We start from the raw sequence: 26,737 nt of genomic DNA on the forward strand, positions 1-26,737 counted from the left end.
GCTGCCAGGACACCGCTTTTATTTTAAATCCAAGAAAAATAATATGTGTATGAATTATCTTGGTCATCAGCATAAACACATTTTTTTTGCTAAAGCCATGTCTTATTATAATCCTGCCGTTTATTTTGGAGGATTCATCATCATCATCATCATCATTATATTATTATTATTATTATTATTATTATTATTATTATTATTATTATTATTATTATTATCATCATTATCATTATTATTGTTATTATTCTCTTTAGATGATTCAAGCGATTCAAGTCCTACGATTCCATCTCCTGGAATTAGAGAAGGTAAATATCCAGATCTAACACACGCATTTACTATAACACTCTTTATCATTCTGCCGCGCAAGAGGATCTAAATGAGAGTCTGTATCCCGCAGGTTCATGAGCTCTGTGATAACTTCTGCCACCGGTACATCAGCTGCCTGAAAGGCAAAATGCCAATCGACCTGGTGATAGAGGACCGAGACGTCTGCAAGTCGGACTTCGACGACCTCTCCGGATCCTCCACCAACCTCGCAGATCATGTGAGTCAATTTAGAAAAAAAGAATTACCTTCTTCTCGCAAGACGTGCGGTGACCAAACTGCAGATAAGATTTTTTTTTTCTAATTTGCTAAAAAAAATGCTCTTTGGATTTAAAAAAAAAGAAAAAAGAAAGAATCCTGCAGAGTTTTTTTTCTCAAAACTATTCAGATGAAATAATCTCAGAGGCAAAACAAATCTGTTTTTGGTGGAATTTTCTCGCAGCATATTAACACATGCAAAGTGTGACGGCAACATAAAGAAGGTGGAGAAGAAGGATCCTTTTAAGAGCTCATAAAGCAAAATAAATGATGAGAGGAGATGGTTGTTTGTTGGGGGTTTCCTGAGTTTTTGTTGGCTTTAACGACGCTGAGGGCTGCTGCTGTTTGATGGAGTGTCAGTCCTGCTGGAGAACCTTGGAGAGGGATAAGATAAAATAAGATAAGATCAGAAAAGATGGAACTTTATTCATCCAGGATGAAATTGTTGAAACATTCTGTGCTGACAATAATCACACCATGGACGGTTGAGATTTGTCGTTTGAATCATATTTTGTCTGGAACTTTATTTCTCTGAGAATGTATACAGTAAAGAAGTCAAACATGATGATGATCTTCACAGAATGCAGCTGCTAGTGTGTGTTTGCTGTGGGCTTCAGCTCCCCTCAGCCTGGTGTTTGTTGTGTGTGTTGTGTGTGTGTGGGAGGGGGGGTCTTTGCCAGCCCCTCCTCGCCTCCTGCTGTGTGCTATACACAGCCTCTTCCTACTTTTGGCTCGTGTGATCATTAACAAAGAATCAAATTCACATGTTAAAGTGCTTCACAGTTACAGTGTAGCTGCAGCGCTGACACATAAACTGAGTTAGTGCAGACAGAAGGCTGCATTGGCATTGATGGGAATTTTAAATTCACTCATTGTAAATAAATGAATAATTTAGAAAAATGAATTTTATGGCATTAGTCACTATTCTCTTGAAAATAAAATAATATAATAAAAAGACGTTTCTAAACTGCCTACGACATGTCTGGTTCAAGGGAATGCAATGAAGAGATGATATAAGTTCATAGTGGATAATTATGCAACATCAAAATTCAGTAAATGTCATTTATTAGTACAGTACGTGTACTTGGTGCAAGCCATTTGTAGCACAGCTTAACCTAATTATGCTTTTGAAAATTGATGGAGACAGAGTTGGACATTTCAAGAAGCGGTGGAGACATGTGCTCAGTGTGAAGAGCACCTCCATGCATGGCCACTCATTTGGGTCTGACACATTTGCGACCTAATTTGGGGATGATGGCCAGAAATGACTGAGACTGTCACTTTGCCATGAGTATTTTCTTCATGGTCTCAGCTGGAAACTTTCCAATTGTGAATTGTCGCACACAACATATTGTCGGGCTGCAGCTTCAGTGGGAAACGTCATGAGCATATGACCCTGATTCCAAAAAAGTTGGTCCACTGTGTAAAATGTCAGAGCAGCTGAGCCTTTCCAGGTAAAACAGGAAATATATCGTCTTTCAGTTGAGTGAATGTGAAAAAGCATTAACAGACAATCACACTCTGTTGTATTGATGTTTTACCCAGCGTTCACATTTTTCTGGAATCAGGGTTGTCGCCTACATTCTCTTTGTTCTGCAGGGTGCAGTACTTAACCTGCTTCCTGCATCGAGCAGCAAAACACAATTTACGTGTGTGCACATGTGTGCGTGTGTGTGTGCATTTGAGGCCACCAGTTGATGTGACAGGACACTCTCCTGCTGTAATGCCTTCCTCCTAACGGCTGCTGTATAATGGATGTGATGCTCTCTTCCGCACACAAACACATGCACAGCTGTGTGACGTACAAACATGCTAACCACTGAGTGTCCCGGGATCTGTTCATCATTCACAAGGCTAAAAAAGATTGTTTGTGAGGTTACAGGTATGTTGGTTTGTAAAACAGTCATTTAAATCTACATTAGTTTTGTTGGACTGGTTGTGTTTGTGCAGCGGCTCATACACATGGTGGGACTGAAGCTCTTCTGTTCTCTCTAAAAATTCTCTATTGAATCCTAAAAATTTTTTTGTCATACTGGGCAAAAATCTGGCAGTGCAATATGTATATATATTTTTCACCAGGTCCCAGTTTTAATCAGGGTTTTTTTCAAGAATTGTATCAAAAGTGTAATTTTCTTCAAAACTGTGCAGCGATCTGCACAAGATACACTCAGAATCAAAGGACACTGTGCTCTGAACAAAGAGAACTTCAGGTCTTTGTTGGGTTTGTGGTTGAAACACAAAATACACCTAAAATAAATTAAGACAGAATTTTACACCAATTATTTGGTTTTATTTATAAGCTTTCTTTTGATATTTGTTAACACATTTTTTGCAACAATTTCATCATCAGAAAAGTGATAATACCTGTTAACCATGGTCAGTTTTCATAGATCTTCATTAAGATGGACTGGTCTGATTTCTGGGGGCCAAATCTCAAGATTTCCTGATAAAATTCAACATTCAAGATTCATTTATTTTATCATTTTAAAAAAGGTCATTGTGACGAGATGTCCCTGTTTGCTACTTATAATACGGGACATTATATAGAAGGGTTAAAGTATTTAACTGATGATTTTACTGATGATGCATGTAGTAGTCTGGTGGTACAGGAGCAGATACTTGTGTATCTGTTGTCAGATGGCAGCAGGGTGAACACACTGTGGCTGGTGTAGGTGTTGTTTTTTAGTATCTTTGGGCTCTGTGCAGACAGCTCACCTCACTGATGTCACTGGTGCTCTGTAGATGGTACCAGTGATGTTCTGGGAAAATGCTCGGTCTTGAACCTTGTGGAGTTTGACCTGATGGTGCTGATCAAACATCCCTCCATTCAAAATGTTTGCTAAAAACATTTTGTGTACATTTTGATAGCTGTCTTCACCTCATGTTGCTACTACTGGTCGTTTCATGCAGCAGTTTAAGCTGCCTTTACAATGAGCCACCCGGGTAACAGCGTGAGGTACAGTCAAAGGTAAATATAACCATAAATGTTTGGTAGAATTCTCCTCATCTGTGTATGAATCTCATATATTGATGAAGACTGTAAACTATCCTTCATTCCCGTTAATTGGGTTTAAACAGATGGAGTGTTAAATAAGACCTTCATTAGCTTGATAAACATGGAAACACATGGCACTTCTTTGAGTGGCTGTGTGCTCTGAGGAGTAGTAATTATTGTGTGGCTGGATAAGAAAAGAGGGGCCACCGTCGAGAGGCCTCATTCACACTGCGCCTTTGTCTTGGCGCTTCTTGTTGTCATCTGCCGAGCTCTTCATCTGATCACCATCCGGCAAACAGCTGACGCAGAGAGGCTGAAGAGGGAGATCTGCTGTTTGGTTTGGGCTTATGGCCGTCTGAGTGGCCAGGCCCGTCAGCCCAATAAATACAGGCTCTCTCCCCAACATTAGTTTCAGTCAGAGTGCAGGAGGACCACATGCAGCAGGGTCACCAAAGTGTCCTCTACACTCCCGTTTCTACTTTTTCTGCAGCGATATTTAAACATCCCTCTTGGAGAGAATGGTAATGTTTTTCTTGTCTCACTTCGCCGCTGCCTTACTTTGCAAATCATACCCAGCAGCTTTCTTTGTGTCTTGGGAAACTGCGTAATGGACCTCATACTGGACCTACTGGACCTTCCTCATCCTCATTTTTCCCTCTCTTCTTCTCTATTTCCTTATCTCCTGTCCCCTGGTGTGCGGACCTCTGCCTGACCTCTCAGAACCCAGCGTCCTGGAGAGACATGGATGACGCCCACTCCACACCCTCTGTGGGCACCCCGGGACCGTCCAGCGGGGGACACGTCTCCCAGAGTGGAGACAACACCAGTGAACTCGGTAAGAGCGTCCGCAGGCCTCCTGCATCCTCTTTCATCCTCTTTCATACCAATGATCTGACTTTCCTGTGACCTTTTGTGAGCCCTGGTGCATTTGTGGGGGGGGGAGGATATGAACTCTGATCTCTGCACTAAGTTTATCTGATCATTTTATCTGCAGTTTGCTGATAAAAAGAGTTAATCCAAGTTGAGTGAGGACTACAGTTGCAGTATCGGGACCATAACCCTAAACAAGCTGCCACTGCGTACAGTTTAATTAACATAGTAACATCTGATAAAACCACCATCCACCATTTGCTTTACGGACCTTTCTTTTTTAACAAAGCATTTTTTACTTAATGATTACATCTTCAGTATGAACCAAGTGCCTTTGGGCTGAGTGCTGGACATGGTGGAGGAGTCAGAGAATATAGAGAGACAGACTGTAACTAACATTAAGGACAATGAAGTCATGTCCTCAATTTTTAGCAACCTGGGGGTGTATTTTCCAAAAATGCACAAGGTGTGCACTGACTTGTGTGATTCCAATTGCAGCCTTGATTTAGAATAGTCGGAATGCTGCGTAAAAATGAAAAACAGAGAAGAATGTAATAATCTAGTGAACCTATTGACATATGCTTGAAATACGGTTGAAAACAGTAAAAAGACAATATATTCTATGTTTTAGCTCATCAACTTCATTGGGTTTTGTACATGTCATGTTATTATGAACTTGATGTCAGCAACAAGTTGGGGCAGGGTCGGCTAAAGACGGGGGGAGCTGTAGGATACTCCAGAAACACCTGTTTGGGACATTACACAGGTAAACAGGTCAATTAGTGCCAGCTGACAGGATCATGATTGCGTATGAAAGGGGCATAATGTTCAGACTCAGTTGTTCACAAGCGAAGGATGAGGCGAGGTTCAACACTTTGTCAAACACATGACTGTATAAAGGGGATCGCCACATGCCGCACATATAATTGGCTGATTTGATTTATGGACTGCTTATTCTAAAATCCTGCCTGCCGGTTCGATTTAGAAAACACTTCTGTTGACAGGATGGAACATCTACAGCATACAATGCTCTGCAGTGTCGCTCTTCAAGTGAATGCTCTCACATATCAGAAAACAGTGCATTTAAACTGATGCTTCTGCGTTTTTACATTGACCCAGCAGGGTTCTAACAGATAAGAAGGATCTCAACTCCAAAAAAACCCCAAAAGGACAATCAGTGTTTAATTCGCTGTGTAATTGTGGCTCCCTTACTTTTACAGTCAGTGCAGGTTTTCAGTCTCAGCTCAGTTAGTGCTGATGAATCCGATGAAGAGATCCTCTGACTTTACTCCTGCCTGCTGTTATTGTTTGCCCCGGTCTCCCTCTGATGCCTTCCTGCTCAGCTCTTTCTTGTGTCGCCCCGGTGTTTCGCCACATAATGCGATTTCTGATGTGCTAATTGGAGGCTATAAGGGTTTTATGGCTTGTTTTTGTTTTTCCCCCCTTTGAGCGCAGTAAAAATAGAATGGACTTTAAAGCAACTTTCCACCCTCTGCTCATCGGGCAGCAAGCAGTGGAGCATTGATGAGAACAATAGGAGGATACTTTGCAAGACAAGACAAACTCAGAGGATTAAGAGACAATCAGAAACAGATCAAGACTCTTCCTTTGATTCTTCACCTGACACGTTGAAAATCAAATTGGCCCCTCGACTTCACCCAAGACGCACTGACAGAGTGACATGTTTGTTTTGTAAATCTTCATTTTCCCGTCCACTGAAAGTTGTAAATTGAGGGCGAGCTGAGAAAGTCCACGGTGTGAATGGTTTCTTTCCTTTGGGCTTTTTTTAAACAACAGTGGGGGGAAAACCCAAGGTCCATGCCCTTTTGACCTGGGAGAGAATGCATAGAGGATGGGGGTGCAGAATACCCCCCGTAGGGATGTAAGGACAGAGCACTTTATGTATGAGGCACAAAGGAAAAGAAGAGGGCAGAATGATCAGAGCTGTGGTTGCTGCTGCAGGATCTACTGCATGCTACCTGCTGCTTGTCCCCAGGCCTCCCTGCCTTGTTTCCAGGCTATTATCATGCCAGGGAAGAGTCAAACACACAACCAGAGAGCATAGAACAGACAGTTAGAGATAGATAAGCCGTATTACTATCGTCATACATATCAGTTCACTACTTGGAAAGGACAGTCACCTTTTTTCACGAGGTACACTGTTGTGTGCATGCACTGATCTTGAAATCTCAATTCTCCTTATATTCATTTGCAACTAATGTGTATTAGAAGACATCAGTGAATGGAGGGATGGATTTCATTTACGTATTCAGCATTGTATAAGTATATAAGTCTACCTTAGCCCAGTATCACCTCTGAAGCCTGGAACTTTTACTTACCATGGGTATTTTGAACTTGTGTATCAAAAGTGAGCAGGGAGGCAATTTGGAGAGATGGAGGTGACACCATCTGCCACAACAGATTATACCCTACAAATTATCTTTGCCAAAACATTTGGAGGAAACATAACTGCTCCTGGATTATACTGACTGGCAAATTTTTTCCATCCACTCCAGGAAATGTGATACTCTTATTCTGCACAGAGTTGTTGGGTGGTGGTTGAGAAGGATGAATGGCCACACAGAGCTCAAGACAGTGGAGACCAGGGTCGACACATTTTGTCAGGATTAGGCAACAATGAGGCTAAAGTTAGGGAAAGATGATTTAGGACAATGAATTGTTCAAATAACATTCAGAGGCAATATTTAATGCCAGTGCTGGAAGTAGTGTCCCTGTTGTAGTGAAGTGTAAAGGATGCAGGTTTGCATATGGAGAAGCATAGTCCCTTCCAACATTTAAGAGGACTTGTTTGCAGTATCTTTGGAGTGAAGTTATATTAGATAATTCTGACGTCTCATCCACTGGCCAGCAGTATGGTAAACATAAAATGGGTGGTTGTATATACAATATTAATGTCCTTTCCATTGATAAATTGCTTTTTCAGTATTTAACCACAACCCAAATTGAATTTAATGACAGTCAAAGAGAAGACAGGAAGTGATTGTGGTGTCCCCATGCAGTGAGATGTCATTAGTCATGCCTCCATGGTCTGACGAAACCTTTTAAAATCCACTGTCATTTGGGAACACTGAAGTGGTGGCGATGTGGCTTCCAGCCCTGGCTAACCACAGCTAGATGATCCATCCACTGTGTGGCTGGTGGTTTTGCTCGTGGCTGCCTGGTCCTCTGAAAGCTCCCAGGTTTTGGTTGTTGCCTTGTAAGCTGTGTGATATGCAGAGAGGGCTGTCTTTGATAGCTCAACCCCCAGGGTGACTGGTGTTGACCACAGCTAAAGGGACTGAGCTCTCCCAGAGATGTTATGAAGGGGTCCGGGGGAGGACAAGGAGGAGGCTCGAAATGTCCATCACAAAGAAGGAAATAAAACAAAAGGCAGTGGGGGTGACTCCAAAAGATCCTGCACACTTGTGTTGAGAAATGGAATGTGAGGAACAGGATGTGTTGCATCTTTTTGTCACATCCAGAGCCTGGAGTCAGGAGGAAGGAATGTGAGGTGGAGGTGCTGACATGCCAGTGACATCACAGCTTCACCGTGGGCGAAGGTCCTTTAGCATCTGTCATGCTGCAGATCTCAAAAATGTTTTAGAAAGGGATGGGGGAAGACAATGGAAGAGAGGTACAGAGTGAGAGAGATAAACGCTGAATGCAGAGGCAATTCTGAGGCAAAAGTTGTTTTTGACTGAGTATTTTACTGAACGCTAACATGCATATTTTATTCATAAAGGCTCAGTTCACCCAGATTATAAGAAACATATATTATAATGAGCCTCGCAAGGCATCTGTGCTTGTTTTTGAGATCACGAATACAAAAAAATGTAAATGTAAATATCAACGAATGAAGAAATAAAGCTGAATAAGTTTAGCATACATCCAACAAAAGGGAAAAAAGAAAGCAGAGCAAACCAACGCACACAAAAACCACAGATAGATTTTTTTTCACGTTGTTGGGGTCCGTACCAGGCGCCATTCTAGAATCAGACCTTCAGAGGTGATCACGTGTGAAATACTAACTGGATGAAACACTTTTCATCCGCTTTCTGACATCGAGACTTTACTCTCTGGCTCTTTTGCCGAGAAAATGAAACAAAATGAAATTGATCTTTCTTTAGGATCATATATGAAATCGTAAAAGGGCTTAGCCAGATCTATTCAAAACAGAGTAAGATGTTATTAGGTGTCGTAAACTTGAGTATGGTTATCTTTACCTCACCTATCTCTTTGTGTGAGGGGCTCCACCCGAGGTACACTAACATGGTGAGACCTACATAGACACCGCTGTGTGGCTATGGCAAATATTGAATAATTGTTATTATCTTTAGGGGTGCTGACATGAAACTTAGGGGTGCTTGAACAATGGCAGCTTCTGGGATTTCATTTTCATCTAAAAGGTGATGGGGCCAAAATGAGCATTCCAAGAAGAGTTGGAGATAAGTCCCCAGCATCTGCAGTGAAAATGACAAATGATATCATGCAGCATGATATAATAGCTAAATAATAATTTAGTTTTTAGACTAAACGCACAAAAAAATCCGAAACACGTCTAAGAATAATGCAGTGCAATTCAACAGCAACACATACAGCTTTCAAAATGGCCATGAAGTTAAAACAACATATCTCAAGAAAACAGGTTTTATTGATGGCTGGTGGACTAGACTGCATTGGCTCATAAACTGCCTCCTTGTCAGTGCTGTAATGCGTGCTCTAGTGTGTTGTCATTTAAACCATAGGCTGGTATATTACAGTCTTAATATGGATGAGGCCTGCATGGTTACTCTAGAAATGACAGGATTGAATAACATACTGTTGTCTTTAAGAAATCTTGTTAGAGATTGTTTTACTCTGTAATTTTACATTGAACATGAGAAAGTCGAGTTGAAGTAACCAACCTTGGTTTGCCTCCTGTTTATCAGTTTGAAAATGAAACATCTCGTCTTTGTATTTGGATTTTATTTTAAATTGCAATTCTCAGAACCAACCCTTTAACACCAAATAATAGACCATCTGTGCTGTAGAAACACATAGGTATCATGCCCTGTCAATTTACATGTGATGACATGTAAATCAATTTACATGTGATGACATGTAAATTGTCTTTGTGCCCCAATGACACTTTTACCGATATACTGTATATGTACTTCAGTCATCTGTGCACCTTTCCCAAGTCATGTGTGGATGTCGGCCATGTGATTAATGACCTGATATTGAAATGCAAATGTATCCTCCACTGGATGCAGACAGTGTTCCAGGATCCATAGAAATCTTCTCTATTCACAGATTCTTGTGTGTGCAACTTATTTACCACTGGTGCCAACATGCAAACTGCACAGCTTAAAACAGCTTTGAAACTGATGCATCTCCCCATCAACAGCTTCTAATCGTCATGTTTACCTTCTCACACGGAGGATTCCCCATCTTGGAAACCTTCCGGACTACTTCATTTAGAGCTGTGTATCATGTCTAATGAGGGGAGGGGCAGCAAGTTGTCACTGATGATGGATCAGGGCCCCGCTGAGCTCATTAGACAGGCCACGCTGGCTTTGCATCACTGATGCAGCTTGGAGTGCTGCAATCAGTTCTGCTAGCCGCGCCGCACTTTGTCTTATGGACACGTCGTCCACCGACATTAACGGCCCCTGAGCTGAGACTGTGCACCAGCAGATAAGAGACCAAATTAAACATACATTAAAAAAGTATAGTTTCAAATGTCAAAAATATCTGATCAGTACAAAGAAACTGTGTGCACTGTTCTCTGAAATAGTAAAATCATGATAAAAACTTTGCACTATGTAGGAACAAATAATATTAAATATGTGTAATATCTTGCAAAGAGCAATATCTTGAATCAGGCTCAGTTTAAATGATCACACTAACAAAGTCAGCTGTAAAATAATGTCTTTTAAGAGTACAGTAATAGATCACTGACCTCGTAGCAATTATTTCTATATGAATTCTAGGCCAGTGCTTATTCACAGGTTGAAGCCCAGCAGTTTATTTGAATACAATACAATTACATCACTTTCACCTTCAGTGAAGAGTTAGACATCAATAAATATCAAACATAATTAACACCTACAGGAACATGCATACATACATGTATATGAATATGTTCAGAGTAAAAATGATAATTAGAATGAAAAAGGATACATGCCAAAAAAAGTATTTGATAAATAACTAAATACAGCATGTCTGACATACACAAACAACACCATCAGCCCAGTGGCATATGTAACTTCTTTTAAGTCACAGTTATATTGAGTAAAAGAGTCGCTACAGTTTTTGGCTAAATGTTATGTTCATATTCTCCTGCCGAATATAAAAGCTGTCCGTTATTCATAAGCAAACTTAGACAAATGTTGCAATATGAGATGGAGATTTCCATATTGTTCACAACATCTTAGTGGCTTCTGAATGTTCTCAAAGCAGCAAGGAAGCATAATAAAAAAAAAAGAAAATGGCATAAAAGTATAAAATCACAGGATGAACTGAGCTGGGTGTGGAAGAGTAGCAAAGGTAGAAGGCGATAGAAAGGAGAGGAAGACTTCTCTAAATATCTTAGGGTGCTGTTTTTTTATGTGTTTTTCTTCTTAGCCCTGGGGCAAAACTCCAGCCATCCCTGCGGTAATGCCCACCCCTCCATCTTCACCCCCCTCACCTACCCCCTCTGGGGTCACGCGTGCAGACACTGGCAGGCAGTGCGGAGCAAGGACGGGGGGGTGGAGGGGTGGATGGAGGCAGAAGAAGGGGGGCATGGGAGACTTGCACGGGTGTACGACTTTGAGACTGCATCGTCACACACTGGTTAGATTGGCCGAGTTGCTGGGGAACAGTCAGAAGCGATTAGTGTAGCAGAGGATCTGCCCCGCGGCTTTCCCCTCTCTGGAGCAGAAAAAAGAGGGATGAGGAGAGGAGAGGAGAGGAGAGGAGAGGAGAGGAGAGGAGAGGAGAGGGTAGGAGAGGAGAGGAGGTGGACCAGGATGGGGTGTCGAGGGTGGGTGGAGGGGAGCACAGCAAGCCTTCCTTAGATATAATTAGGCCGAGCGAGTCCGTTTGTTATCTTTCTTTCTTTCTTTCTTGCTTTCTTTAACTTTTTATGATGCTTTTTGTTACAACATACAAACTATAACTTTATGATCTAAAGATTAAAAATACTACAGTTGAACTCAAATATACAACTGAGGTCACTGGTTCACTGTTTTAACTAGTGAGGCCTCTCTTTGATTTATGTTATATACATCGGCAACTTTCTTTTTAATTGCTGCTGACAATTGTTACAATACTGTACTCTGATCAGACCACGTTTCTATTTTGTTTCTCTTCACTAATTGACATTTTATTCATCTAGCTGATTTCATGATGAGAACTGATAGTCTTGTTGCCCTCACTCATGAATAGAGACTAGCTTGATTACGGTTACTAGAGGATGCAAACATTTTTCAAACAAAATCGATTTAAGAGTCGCTAACTCTGATGCAATGTCTGTCAGCGTTTTTGTGTAAATTGACGTAGCCCCCGCCCCACTGCCACCTGGTCAGGAGAAGTAACTTAACTGACAGGCTGTAGGAGAAGTGGAGGGCGAAGCAGAGTACGGAGGCGAGGACAAGTGAAATGTGAACTCTGTACCCTTTCCATGACTCAGAGCTGGACACCATCCGTCAAAACTCCCACAACCCCCTGAGCCCCAACCAAAGAACAGTTCCTTTTTAATGTCAATATTCATTAGCTGAAATATTTATGCATGAATATGGCTCATATAGGCGCGTTTGATTGATGCATCTGTAAAAACAAAAAGACATGCTAGGGCAAATCTTAAGAAAAGTAGGGTTCCTGTCCCGCCTCGGGGGAGGAGTCTCTCAGATGCATTATTCACATGCCCTCCAGGCAGGCTTTCAAGGCTTCTCTGCCCTGAGGGCAAGAAAAATAACCACCACTGTTAAAAGTAAATCATCTCGGCTGATGCACAATTAATGGCAGAAAGGGAGAGGGAGCGGAGTGTCCCTTGTGTTGCGAGATGGAGTGAGTTAGCTAGCAGGGGCGGAAATCTCAGCTTAAAGGAAGCCTCCTGCCTTGATCCACGCCAGCCTCCAGCTGAAATCAAACAGGGATGCTGCTAATGGCAGGATCGAGAGCCCGCTATGACGTTGGGCCGCAGACAATCCAACACAGACGGTGTATGGAGGAAGGGAGGGGGGTCAGTGAACACATGGGAACGTAAGGGCGATGGCTTCACGCCCTACTGACCCACCCACCCACACCCACCTCATTCTGCCTCAGTACCCCAAATGAACGGCTCACTTCTGACTTCAAACAGCAAAAGGGTTTGATGTTATCGGGTTCATACTTCACAGGCCTGTCCTTTGTTTTTGTTTTCCCTTCATCTTACTTAGAAGGAAATCATTAGTCTTATTTCAAACAGAGGTCACATATACATTAGCAGCACATTGCACTGAGTCCGACTGCAGTTTCAACGTTCATTATTTCATGTCAGGCGCACAGCTCCCGCAGTCATTACCTCATGTCAAACGCGTGGCTCAGATTGAATTAATAGCTCTTGGTTTTATTGAGCTCCCACACTACAAACTTCTCTTCGTTATCCAGTGGCCGAGGAGTCAGGCAGAGGTGAGAGGAAGAATCTTGGGGAATGTAATCTTTCTCTGTCTGGCCTTTCGTGACACATTTTCGTGCAGGAGGATGAAGGCGACGGGGCCACATTAAAGCTTTCTCGTAACGTGACTCCTCTTGTCTCTGATCGCAGGAGACGGCCTCGACAACAGTCTGGCATCACCAGGCACGGGAGACGAGGATGATCAGGACAAGAAGAGGCAGAAGAAACGAGGCATCTTCCCCAAAGTGGCCACAAATATAATGAGAGCATGGCTCTTCCAGCACCTTACGGTAAGGCAGTTTATCCCAGATCCTGTTAAATTCTTTTTCTATACAGGCTTCATCCAGCTGTGGCTTTTTATAGACTTCAAACACAACACGTTTTCTTTCTCTGCAGCAGCAACCCCACTTATTCCGGTTAATGCTATAAATGAATGTTGTCCAACCCCAGCCACTCCATCAGGCAACAGTTGTTTGAAATGATGCCTCTTCACCCAGGAATGAGCCCAGGCTAGAATTCCCAAAGGCATATTGAAACTAAGTTCATCTATGGTCTATTGTAAGAGAATGGAGCAAAGACATACTCACATCTTAGAAACACCAGGCCAGGGTTTGTACAGAAATCAACATCAGAAGCCTTCTGTTCAGAGCTCTGTAAGAGGGGGTGAGCAAGTCCCCACCAGAAGAGCTTTACCATTTACCTAAGGTCCAAAACATATCACTGCTGCTGCCTCTTCAGTTGTTCTACCTCTCCCACTCTTAGATGTGTTATAACCCCTCAGTTGTTTAGTTTGTAAAAGGCCCATACAGGTCCTGTACTCAGAGTAATCCCTTCCTTTCCAAAGCCCACCTTTAGATTTTCCAGATAAAAAAGGATAATTGAATTATCCCCTCTCTGTTCCCCATCCCCTTTCAGGCCTAATTTGTTAAGCACAAGTGTTTGCCGTGGCAGGATGTGCCTATAAAAAGTGTGCAAGGGGACTTTGGCCTTTGAAAGGCCTATTGCAACACCCAAGCGATCAAGCATTCATCAGTCGTTGAGGGTGTGAAAGGAGCAGGATTATGTTTTGTCAGAGGTTGCAGTGTGAGGCCCGCGATTGGAAGGCTGTTGGTGGGGGTGGCTTCTGTCCACCGCTAGCCGTACCCTCCTGCTTTTGTCGTCCATTCTGAAGACCCTTAAAAGATCCCCTTCTGAGGAAGCTATAGAGAAAGCAGCTGTGAAAGGTTTCGATTCATTATATTATTCATTATCGGCCCATTAGCCCGGCCATAACTGTTGGTTTCCATGCAACCCTACATTTATCCTCACTGATCGCAAGGTTTGTGTTTGGGAAGCAAACCTGGAATCCACTGAAGGTCACAGGTGTCATGTCAGAGTCAACTGAAATTATATTGGTTTCTCAGTTGAGTTAAAAGATTTGCATGAGGGTTGTTCATCAGCAACACTTCCAACTTGTCAATTATGGCAGCTCTGACCTATGTGAAGGGCTGTGTGGTCAAGTTAGCAATAATACATATGCAATATCCAGTTAGGCTTTCAAAATAAAACTAGCAGAAAACAAGACTCCCAGGTGTACGTTATGTCACTGGCTTCAAAGACTGACAAGCACACAGGAGAGATTTTTTTTTTTTCCCGCGGCAAAGTACACCCTCTGTGTATGTCTGCATGCCCCTAACAGCATTTGTGTGCACTTTAATGTGCACATAATTTTTTTTTTTTAACCATTCACACAGCTGTTATCGGTGCGTTCTGTCTGCTTGTGTGCCAGATTTGAACGTATTTATGTGTTTGTATGTGTGTGTATTAGGGGTATCATGGGATACTGGCATTGAAAATAATTTTGACATCCTAAAAATTAAACTGATATTATGTTGATTCACATTCTATTGCGTAAATGATCTGGTGTTTGTCATATGGGTGACAATAATGCGCCTTAACACCGGTTGCCACCGACCATAAAGGAGACACAGTAACTAGCTAGCTGCTACCACACTGTGCAAAAAAATCATGTCTGAGGGGATGGACACAGAGTTGTCGATAATATGATTATAGTACATTCTTTAGCTACAGTAATCATTCACTGGATATCTGATATTGTGACAGTGTGTGTATGTGCTATTGTGCATATGAGTGTGTGTGTGTGTGTGTGTGTGTGTGTGTGTGTGTGTGTGTATGTCTGTATCTGTGCAGCTATCTTTTAGACCTTGGAGGTAAGGACATTTTTGGAAACTGAACGCAATGGGAAATGTCAATAAGGGTCCTCACAAGTGAATAGTATAAATCTTTGTGTGTGTGTGTGTGTGTGTGTGTGTGTGTGTATGCGCACTAACCCTGAAAGGCAGTTTAAAATGAAGTGCTTGCAAGCTCATCCTTCACTGATGACCACAGGAGGCGGCTGTGGGCCTGACAGCAGCAGAATGGTGACTGGCCTAAAACTCAGCTCTCAGTACACAGGTCACCTCTGTCTACCATCTGCCGCCCTCCTCCCTCTCCTGCTCACACACAAACACACACACACACAAGCACACAGCCATAGGAACGACCAGGGCTGGGGGACAGGGCGATGGAGCCAGGCGGGGAGGGGTTGGGGGTGACGGGGGTCCTAGCCTTATCGTGGCCCCAAACAAAAGCTACCATTGTGCCTGTTTATATCCCACCCGATCGTTTGTCAAGCAATGTCAAATAATGTCAAATACTGTCACACAATGGCACACGCTTTTAGCCTGTAGTGTTCAGGGGGCCAAACTGTGGTCAGCCTGTGTTTTTCCACAGTCGGCTAGTGCACCCACTTCCAGGACTGACTGTGCATGGGAGCGACTGGGCTACAATATGCACTTCCTGTGTGGAAGTTTTACCTTGAAGTACAAGAGCCTGCACTTAGGGTTCAGTCTGCACCAAACGTGGAGACCTCTAAATGAGTACAAGCTGGCTCTGGCTGCAGGCTGACTCTTTTCATTTACTGATTTTCTTTTTGTCACCCACAGCACCCATACCCCTCAGAGGAGCAGAAAAAGCAACTAGCACAAGACACAGGCCTCACCATCCTTCAAGTGAACAACTGGTAAGTCACCCTGTATAGTCAAATAAAATCTGACTGCTCTCATATCTACTCACATATGCACGCACAATCTTGGTCTTTGGTTTCTGTGATGCCTTTTATAAAAAAAGGTTTCACTTGCCATTAGAGTTAATATTCTATTTTTGACTGACCAAAGTAGCTATAGACATTCAAATATTGTTCATCAAGCACTGTGCTTTCTTGTGCTGTTTAAGATTAGTACATTGTTCAAAATGTATATACAATAATACAGCGCAAACACTTTGTCAAACCTGGGTTTTGTTATGGTCATGCCAATTTTTTGGAAAATAACCTTAACTTATGGTACGACTTTTTTACGAGTCTGCAATTCCTCATAATTAAAAAATTGAGTTATCGGAAATAATTATGACATTTGGCTCTAGTTATATAGCACAAAGACATTGTTTGATTCCAGGTGTTTTAGTTTTTTATGTATTGAGTTAATTGAAGTACCAAACCGAATAAAATACTCATTCATTAATTCAATAATCAGTTTTTAAATCATAGTCCTTTATTTATGTTGAATTGCATGCCAACTGAAAGTTCAGCTGCTTAAGTTATAAAATAGTATTGGTAAGACGTTATAATAACCATCACTAATAAACGGTAAAGTTAAAATTAATTAAACTTTAGTTAATGGTTATTACGCAGTTAGATAACAAGAATATGTTTTGTCAAACATTAATTGAGCCATTGTTTATTGTAAAGTTGCAACTGATATTTATAAACATTAACAATTGCTTAATAAATGGTTTAAAGCATTTCATTGTTTTTTGACAGTCGAATAACTAAAGTTGAAACAACACACATTTACATTTTTTAATGAGTTTTATTATTTTATGAAGTGTTACCTAATTGGAAGTGTACCGGTTAAACATCTATTTCCCCTAAATTTATAAAGAAATACAAAAAAAAAATTTAAATAAAAAATTAGATGGAGAGATTTGATTAGGTACCTTATATTCCTGTCAGACACATGTACCACTGAAATGCTACATAACATTTAAAGTATGTTTCTGAAAATTACAATATATAACAACTCATAGTGTGCTTGGAGGGCCTGTGAATAAAGAGAATGAAGAGTGTGGGGAATAGCTCAGGGTTTTAGGGTCGAAGACGATTCCTCACACCCTCATTTGACATGTATGACATGAAGGATTAAAGCATTTTAAGGCTGAGCTGGCTTTGTAGATAGCAGCTCCAATCAAACAGTCACACATTCTCGATGCAGTTTCACACAATACAGTCCTACATGACATTATTTTTTGAGCAGCCTACACAGGGTTCAAGTTCGGATTAATTGAGATGGCATTGCCTCATTGCTCTAATCCCCTGCAAAATCCACCAAAGAGTTTTCTTTTAAGTAAATCAGGCTCTAAAAGGCCGAATTACAATGCTGCCCACCTCTAATCCACACGTAAAGAGGACCACAGGCTTTAGTCAAGGCTATATCCAATACCAATATCAAAGCATGCAAACCCGCCTCACTGTCTCTTTGCTGGATGTATCAATGGCAAAACATTGGCAAAGCAGTTAGCCTCATCACAGCCTGAGGCTACAGGGCAACACCCAAATCAATAGATTTTTTAAGCTATGTGATTTTCTCCTAATGCGCCACATTATGTCAATAGGAATACACTATAATTATTCATCACATCCCTGGAGACACCACAGTGGGTTCCAGTTCTTCAAAAGCTGCCAAATGGAATTGATGTTTTTTGTCATTTCTGGATATTTGAAATGTTGAATGTGGCATCCTCCTTTTAAATTAATTACAAGTAGAGCAGTGCTGTACAGGGACAGAGAAAAGACACACGTCTTCAGAAAAACTCTTTAGATAGAAATGTCAAACTTCTTTTCTTTTTCTTTTTTTGAGCATTTACAGAAGAATGATGATCCTTCTTTTTACTTGTTTTACTAATGATCTAGTCAATACCTGTTAACATAAACTGCACAAGATCGATCTGAGACTTAAGAAGTCTTTGTACTATTCCTAACTCAACGTTTACCTCTGAGCCTTTTTCCAGGGCATTTGACTATATTATCTCATGGCCTTCTATGGTGTAACTTCCTTATTTCATTGTCCATACTTATAAGTCATAGGTTTACATTTCATTAATGTCAAGATGATTGATTGATTTTGAAAGTATAGTATGTGCCTAAACTTGTGAGAGTTTGGTTTGTGCATAAATGCTTTATATCCGCTAGAGATTTAGTTACTTTGTATGTTCATCAAAGAATTCACATTATATTGATCTTTTTCCCCAGGTTTATCAATGCAAGGAGGCGAATAGTCCAGCCTATGATCGACCAGTCCAACAGAGCAGGTAAAGCTGCCGTTCATTCAGTGTTCAGTCAGAAAAGAGAGACAGATTATGTATCAGAGGAGCCAAGCCAAAGACAGCTCAGAGAAGAGATTGCATTGCTCGCTGTAACAGTCTTGTTTTTCCTCTTCCTCTCACAGTAAGTCAGGGTTCAGCTTATAGTCCAGATGGCCAGCCAATGGGAGGCTTTGTTCTTGATGGGCAGCAGCACATGGGTCTCCGGCCTGGAGGTGAGCAATTTCTTAACTTTGTCAAACCATAAAGGGAATAACCTCTCTGAATACTTTCTGCTTGAGGTCAGCTGAGTTTCTCACAATTCATACACTTTTTATACATGTGTGTATGAGTATTTCTCTGGTAGCAGAAAAATTATTAATTTAATAATAATTTAATCTCACAAACCCTATCACCAAGATTACTATGATAATGATTGATAATGACAAGAGCAACTAACAGTATACAGGCAACAAGTGTAATCAAGCCATAAAAAGTTATCCATGTAACCAGTTCATCTAGCCTGACAGTCCAACTTTAAAGGAATAATTCAACCAAAATATAAATTCAGTCATTATGTCCTCGCCCATGCTGACGGAAAGTCAGGTGAAGTTTTGTAGTCCACAAAACATTCCGGGAGCTTTACAGCAAAACAGTGTTGCATTGTTCTCCTAAATTACTGTTTTAAAGCGTAAAAAAACAACCAAACATCAAATGGCTCCATATGCTGTAATCTATGTCTTTATTTGGAAAGATGTCATTTTTACCCTTGACAGGCAATCAAGCTTGTCCACCTGCTTCAGATGGGTGCACGCTAACGCTTTTAGCTCTTTCAGCCATGGCAAAACTTTGTCTAACAAAGGATATAAACTACACCTCAAGAGGTATGTTTTGAGAACATACCTCTTGGGGTGTTGTTTATATCTTAAGGGGTATGTTTTGAGAACTTTAGGCTTCCAAAGACTTTGATTACATCAGATGAGCTGTATGGAGCCATTCTATGTTTTACATGGGGGTTAAGATTTTAAAGTCCCCACTACAGCTACTGCAGTTTTTTTTAGGAGAATGCTGCAACACTGTTTTGCTGCGAAGCTCCAGGAATGCTTTGTGGACTTGAAAACTTCATCTGAATTTCCATCAGCATCGGGGAAGGAGATAACGACTGAAATTTCACTTTTGGGTGAACTGTTCCTTTAGACTAATCACCCTTGCTTACAGCAGTCTACATAAGAAACTGTAGATTGACCATGTTAGTACGTGGCAACAATCAATCCTCTGCCAGGAGCTTGTTGATATTCAAAGATACCATTTTACACATGACAACATGCCATGTATTATACAGGCTGTGTGCTTGTCTGCTTTTACATCTCATCTCATACATCTCTATAGCAGGTTTCAGTTTTACATGAATGCACACACACACACACACACACACACACACACGCACACACACACACACACACACACTTAAGAGTTGTACCAGTTTCAAAGTGTTCTTGTTTGTTCTCCTCCTTTCAGGGCCAATGGGGGGTATGGGTATGAACATGGGCATGGACGGGCAGTGGCACTACATGTAAATCCACTCCATCAGACAAGCCTGAAAAACAGGGTGAAGTAAGTAGTGCAGTCTTTGTCTCTCTTCATTCATCAGAAAAAACAATTTCACCATTCTACCACTAACTTCTCCTCAACTGTCACTCATATTTGTGCTCCACTCTCCTCCTTCCTCACTAGTCTCAATAAAGTGAAAGAAGGACTTTAGTCTCGCTAGAGTGATTTTCATGCTAATGCGAGGGACATATTCACAGTATTCTTTTCACAATATCAACGTTTCCCCTTGTCTTTCTGGTGCGATTGCAGCAAGACAGTTGTGGTGGAAAATATGATTTAAAGCAAATGTAATTGGTCTGTTTTTAGCTACTTTACAGACTGTCTGAGAAGGACTTACTATAGACCCAGCATAGTGTTATCATAACATAACATGATTTTAGTCTCCTTTAAAGAACAACTGCACCAATAAGGTGTGATAGTAAAGAAGTAAAGTGTATAACGGTTCTTGTGGAGTATTACTGCAAATGTAAAAAATATAAATAAAATATTATAAAGCCTTTTGTGGCTCCAGAGGAAGCTGCATTTAATCTGATCAATTTTATCCAGTGACATCACTCACTGACAAAGCTGCACTGTGGGTAATGTAGGCACCACCAAGAGGAATGTGTGACATAAAACGTGATATCTGTGGTGAGGACATCATTATGAGACTCTATATGGTGTTAGATTTTGGATATCATTATATGGTGATATGACAAAGGTTTGGTCACTTCTGTGTTGGAAGGCTGCTTTACAGTCAAGTATTGTCATTTTCTGAGCATGCCAGACTTCTCTACTGGATCTAATACTCATCTTTAGTTACTATATCCACATTACTGATGATTATTCATCAGAAATCTCATTGTGGTCATATTTTGTGAAAGCACTAGTAATCATCCCTAAAATGCAGTTGCAGACATTGTATTTGGTCATCTAGTCCTAACAATTATGAATTCCTTATAAAAGTTTCAAATACCAAAATATATATCATATATACAATATTATTTTAAGTCCATACAGCACAGCCCTATCTCTGGTTCTGCTGCTATCAGTTGCTGTGAATCGTCCATAATATGTCCAACAGTGTTATAGAGGTGTAATTTTACACCAGTGGACATAACCTACATTACCCACAATTCCACTTAGCATGCAGCTTCTTCTTGAGCTACAGAAGGCTGTATGCTCCTTATTTCATATATGCATCTCCCAAGACCAGTTAACACACCTTAATGTGCAAAACTGTTGGAATTACCTTTTAGGTCTTTCATCAATGAGACTCTATCTGAGTTAAAACACCACTAAAGTGCCACTATAGCAATACTAGAGTGCTATAAATAATGTTCAGAGTCAAGGTTACTTCATTTTGAGAAAACACAAACATATCTGTGTTGTTTTTAGAAATATGGACTAAAGATGAGGAATGAGAATAATCCTTGGTCTATTAAATATGTAATAGGTTGCTGTGTGCAACTTTCAATTAAAATACATAAAATGCGTGATGCGTGAAATAAGTTGATATAAACGAACCTTTAGAGGAGCTGAAAGTCTGTCAGTATTGGTCGGCTAAATAAATTCAGTGTGGGAAACACATTCCTCTCTATCACTCTCCACACCATTCTCCATCGCTCTATCCCCCTCTTCCTCCATTTTTCTTTTCCTCCATCTCTACGCCCTCAGCAATCTGATTAAGAATCAGGGTAATACTCCCCCTCCTCCACCTCAACCTCCCGCCTCTATCAGCTTCCACCACTGCTGACAGTTCTCAAATCAAGACGTATCGCCTGCCGGAGGCACCCTAGGACAGAGAATTTTATTTAACACCCACTCTCCACTGCTCAATGAGCCACGCTGTAATGACACTTACCTTGATTAATAGAGCTCTTTATATGTAAATAGGAGCTACATTTGCTTCATTTTTTTCACCGGGGCCAATTTTCGCCCAACAGAGCCCCCTCTCCCCTGTCTGATAATTCCCCCAGCTTTGCTAATGAAATTCAGGTAGTGATGCTTCATCTAAAGCAAAGACAAAACGTTTAGATCTGCATAGAGACATCAGCTCTCAACCTGAATAAATGCTGCCTATATATTTTTTGAAAGTCTTTAATCTAATTATTTCTCATTGAATGATCATTGACTAGTTACAGTAATAGCTCAGTCGAGCCGTTGTTTTTGCTTCACCTAATTTGATCTGTGGTGGTAGCGTATGCTGACTGTGGCAGTAAATCTGCCCAGGACTGCAGGAGGGAAGAGAGCAGTGTTTGGAGTAATATGAGGGTTTTCCATGGACGATAAAGCCCGAGCCATAACATTTAACCATTATGGAATACACCACTAAATAGGCACTATTTTACTCTCCCTTCTGCTGGCTTCACCATATGCTTTATGACAGTATACTGTATAATGCACATGTGTTTGTGAGAGAATATCTGACAGAGTTCTTACCAACTGCAATATGAATTGAGTTGAATTGAATTGAATGAATGAGACAATTGAGCCAGAATGTTTTTCCTGTCAACTGAGCAGACCAAGATGTGGCTTTATTAAAAGCTTGTAAGTGGACTTTGACTTAAGAAAACTGAGAAGTCCATCTTTTTTAGCTTTTGAGTTTAAGATTTCACAATTATCTGGCTATAAAATGAATCAGCATTAAGTGTGAGGTGATGGCGGTGTCCAGGGTGTGTCATCCAGCAGCAGTTAGTTCATTCCAATTCACATGGATACCATCAGGGATGTAGTATGTGGGGAAAAGACTGAGTGCTTGACATGAACAACATTTTACAAACATTTCAGAAAATTAAAAAAATTGCCTAGATAAGTGGAAGTCAATCAATCCCACTCTTTGGGGAAAATGAATACCATAAAGTTGGTTGTTGCTCCTGTGTTTAACTACAGTGATGTTTAAATGAGGACACCGAAGACAGTCTCTACAGGAATGTTAAGCGGTGTGATCAATTTATAAAGGTCAATTTAAGGAATGGAAAGAAACAGAATAGAATAGTATGCAAAAGCATTATGACCTGAGTAGTAAAGGAGGCCTAGGCCAGTGTAGAGCTTTATATAATTGCATTTTAAATGGCAAAGTGAGCCACACACTGTGTGGATCACAGTTTGGATGACACAGACAGAAGAAGATATCACAGCCCCATTCAACCAGAGTTCAACACTTGAGATAGTGTCACTGGGTGGTCTGATGGTGACGAGAGCAATCCAGACTTTCAGCACTCCAGAGAAGTGAGGGCAAAGAACTTGGGCGTACTCCTCTATTTGGAATAATCCAATAATCCATTTATGAAATAAACCTTGTCTGTGAGAAACTTGAATAAGACTGCAGACCTGTATAAGAACAATGTGTTGATATAATTTCAAGAGGTTAGTGAATGTTTTTGGAGTCCAGTTAAGTAGTAGCATTAAGGCAGGCGATGGGGTTTTTGACTTATCTAGCTCTGCTCGCTCTGCCTCAGTCCTTTACAGTATAGTTGCAGATGCTCAGTGAAGGATGAGAGAAAATTTCAAGTCTAAATTTTAAAATTAGGAAAAATGCATGGAAAGTCATAATAACATGTACTGGACTGTCTGTTAGGGTGTCAGATGTACATTATATACCAGGGGTCACCAACAGGTAGCCCCCAAGGACCACATGAGTAGCCCTTAGGCCTGTTCTAAAAATGAAAATTGAATATTGATATTATGTGTTTCCCACCTTGTTAAGTCATTGTTGATAATTATTATGAGAAATCATTAACATTATCAGTGTCTTCACATCATGAATATCTTTAATCATCATTAATAATCATATATAACTAAAGGCAAACTGAGCAAATGTGTTATTTCCGAAGAGTGTATCAAACTGCCCTTCGTATGGCTCAGTGCCCATGAAGTAGCTCTCAGTTACAAAAAGGTTGGTGACCCCTGGTATATACTGTAAGATCATTCTTTGTGATGTGGAGGCCCGCATACACTCATGATGGGGATATTTGGTTGGTTCTTCGGGAATCTGGTGGATGGCTTGAATAAAAATCCTAAAAAGAATGTCCTCAACTCTGGGAGATAGATGAGAGTACCACAAGGAATATCTAAAGCAGAATTTGGTTTGACAGGTTTCATCACTGCAGCTAGGATCATTCTTCACCACGTGAAGAGTCAGACTCAGACAGAATTTATTCACTGGAGTAGGTGAAGACTGATAATGCCTCCTTGATGATAGCAGGGTTAAACAATAAGGAAGGAACATTTCAGCAGGCCTGGAATCATTTTATGAATACTGTAGAAGAGTAATATTTTATTGTATTAATATCTTCTATGGCTAAGGACAAACATGATACAGTACTTAGTAACAAATAATGACATAATACATTTATGTGCTTGTTGCATTAATGTTTATTTGACAAGGTTGTGTGGTGTTTCTCATGTGTGGTGTTTCTCATGAGGCTGTTTGATTTGATTTGATTAACTCTGACTCAAAAACGCAAAGAGAGGTGAATGACTGTGATGTCTGAACAAAGTAAGCAACATCTCTGCAACACAAAATTATGTTTTTAATTTCAGACTTTTCTTTAAACGTTTTCGAGCATATATATATATATATATATATATATATATATTTATATATATACACAGTATATATACAGTAGGGCAAAAAAGTATTTAGTCAGCCACCAATTGTGCAAGTTCTCCCACTTAAAAAGATGAGAGAGGCCTGTCATTTTCATCATAGGTACACTTCAACTATGAGAGACAGAATGGGGGAAAGAATCCAGGAAATCACATTGTAGGACACCAATTTATTAACAATCAAGTTAAAACAACAATAAGCGACCAACACGTCTCAAATACTTAAGATACTGAAGATGTGTCAGTGTGTACACTAATGTATAGTAAATCAAACTTAAGGTAATAGTTATTTGACTGTTAACGAACAATGAAATGTTTTATAACCCATTTAGTAGGACATTGTTGATTTAAAATGTTAACAAGACGTCGTAAATGTTTAATAGGCACTAGTTTATCTATAAACATTATCTGGACGTCATCATAAAGTTATAAATGATGTTTATAAACCTTTACAATTGCTTAATAAAGCATTTCATTGTTTGTTAACAGTCAAATAACTAAAGTATAAATTGACCACTTATCAAGGCTGGTTGTTCCTATTTGTAATAATCAAATTAAATAAACTCTCTTTGTTTTCATGATTGAATAACCTGAATAAACAAACTGACCTTAAAGGACAACACAGTTTATACTGTTTTACTTTGTCTGTATATGGCGGACCCTGCCACCTATGTAACTTCAAACAGTTGTTCTGTGACCATCCTCTGAGCTTGTTTATTCACTAATTGGAAAAAAATGTATCATAATCTAATTAATATTGTTAACATTGTGAGTTTGTTTTATATAATCATACATATAACTCTTTTTTTTTTTTTTTTCCCTTTCCAGAAAAAAATACATAGTGCCCCTTTAATAACGCGATCACACTTTGTACTCACCATGAATAATCCTGTATGTATTGTTTATGAATGGTGGTTCTGACAGAGTGTACTGACCCTATTCTCTGTCTGTGTGTCCAGGCCTCCATGGTTGGCTCAGGGATGTTCTTCCATCTGGCCGTGGAGCTCAGTACCGGAGCTGCCTCTGCAGCCGCCACGTCAAACCCACCTGATCTTACACCCACCTGACCACTCCCACCTCACCTTGCCCGAACCCGCACAGTGCGCGCGCGTGTTGGGTCACCATGGAAACGCCTAACCTCAGCACCGGAGGCCGCCAATAAACTTTTGACTTTAACCCGAACAGAGACTCGGCGTTCAGCTGAGGAGCTGCAGGAGAGCTGCACGGAAACTAAAAGGACTTCACAGTGAAGAGAAGCAGTTCCACACATCTCCTCCATTTCGTTTTAAATTATTTATTTATTTTTCTACAACCACCGGGGATATCGACTTTTCTCTTTTTTCTTCCTCTCCTTTTTTTTTTAATTTTTTTTTTAGGTAGACTAAAGCTTTACCCCCAAACCTTTAAATAGGCACACACATCCCCTCCGAACGAGACTGTACAGAGAACACACACACACACACACACACACACACACACACACACACTGATCCTCTCCTTTCTAAGACAAAACTAAAACCACTGTGGGATATCTTTTAAAAATCTGAGGACTGAGAGTTTTAATGTCGTGCTGTATAGATCTGTGCTCCTCTTTTCATTTGGCTGTTTGTCATGTTTGCGCTTGTGATCACTAGACGTTAGAGTGACTTTTACCACTGCAATCTTGATGATTTTTTTTTTCTATTTTTAACTCCAACTAAAACAAAGATTTTTTAAAGAAATTTTCCTCTGAATGTTTGTTTCTCTTCTTCGTGCACTGCATCTCTTCCTTCAGCTTTTACTCTTCTCGTGTGTTTTTTTTTTTTTTTTGTATGTTTTTGTTTTTTTGACGATGTTTGAAATAATTTTATAGCACCAGAACACCGAAAATAAGTCTGCACTAAAAACCAAAATAAAGACTTAAGTGAGGATGCAGCGGAGTGTTTTCCTGTGAAGAGCGCAGTGATTCGGTTCTGTTTGCTTTCGTGGGCTCATATGAAAAATCCCGAGGAGAGAGGTGAGTGTAGGCGTCGGAGAGAATTCTGAAGGCGGCAGCATTAGTTGTTGGCGCAGGTCACGTAGTCTGCTGTGGTTCG

General features: G+C 40.5%; 1 protein-coding gene across 1 annotated transcript in view; it reads left to right on the forward strand.

Moving 5' to 3' along the window:
• The window catches only part of meis2b (Meis homeobox 2b), a 28,500-nt gene extending 1,931 nt beyond the window's left edge, over positions 1-26,569 (forward strand). The window contains exons 5-13 of the mRNA XM_030404533.1: positions 252-302; positions 395-541; positions 4,295-4,409; positions 13,215-13,354; positions 16,049-16,125; positions 18,412-18,470; positions 18,608-18,697; positions 19,980-20,075; positions 25,622-26,569. Of these exons, the coding sequence (XP_030260393.1) occupies positions 252-302; positions 395-541; positions 4,295-4,409; positions 13,215-13,354; positions 16,049-16,125; positions 18,412-18,470; positions 18,608-18,697; positions 19,980-20,038 (738 nt within the window). The 3' untranslated portion in view covers positions 20,039-20,075; positions 25,622-26,569. The remainder of the gene's footprint in view (positions 1-251; positions 303-394; positions 542-4,294; positions 4,410-13,214; positions 13,355-16,048; positions 16,126-18,411; positions 18,471-18,607; positions 18,698-19,979; positions 20,076-25,621) is intronic.
• The last annotated feature ends 168 nt before the right edge of the window (positions 26,570-26,737 follow it).

The sequence above is a fragment of the Sparus aurata genome, chromosome 22 (assembly GCF_900880675.1).
Source record: "Sparus aurata chromosome 22, fSpaAur1.1, whole genome shotgun sequence".
In the NCBI taxonomy this organism is placed as follows: Eukaryota; Metazoa; Chordata; class Actinopteri; order Spariformes; family Sparidae; genus Sparus; species Sparus aurata.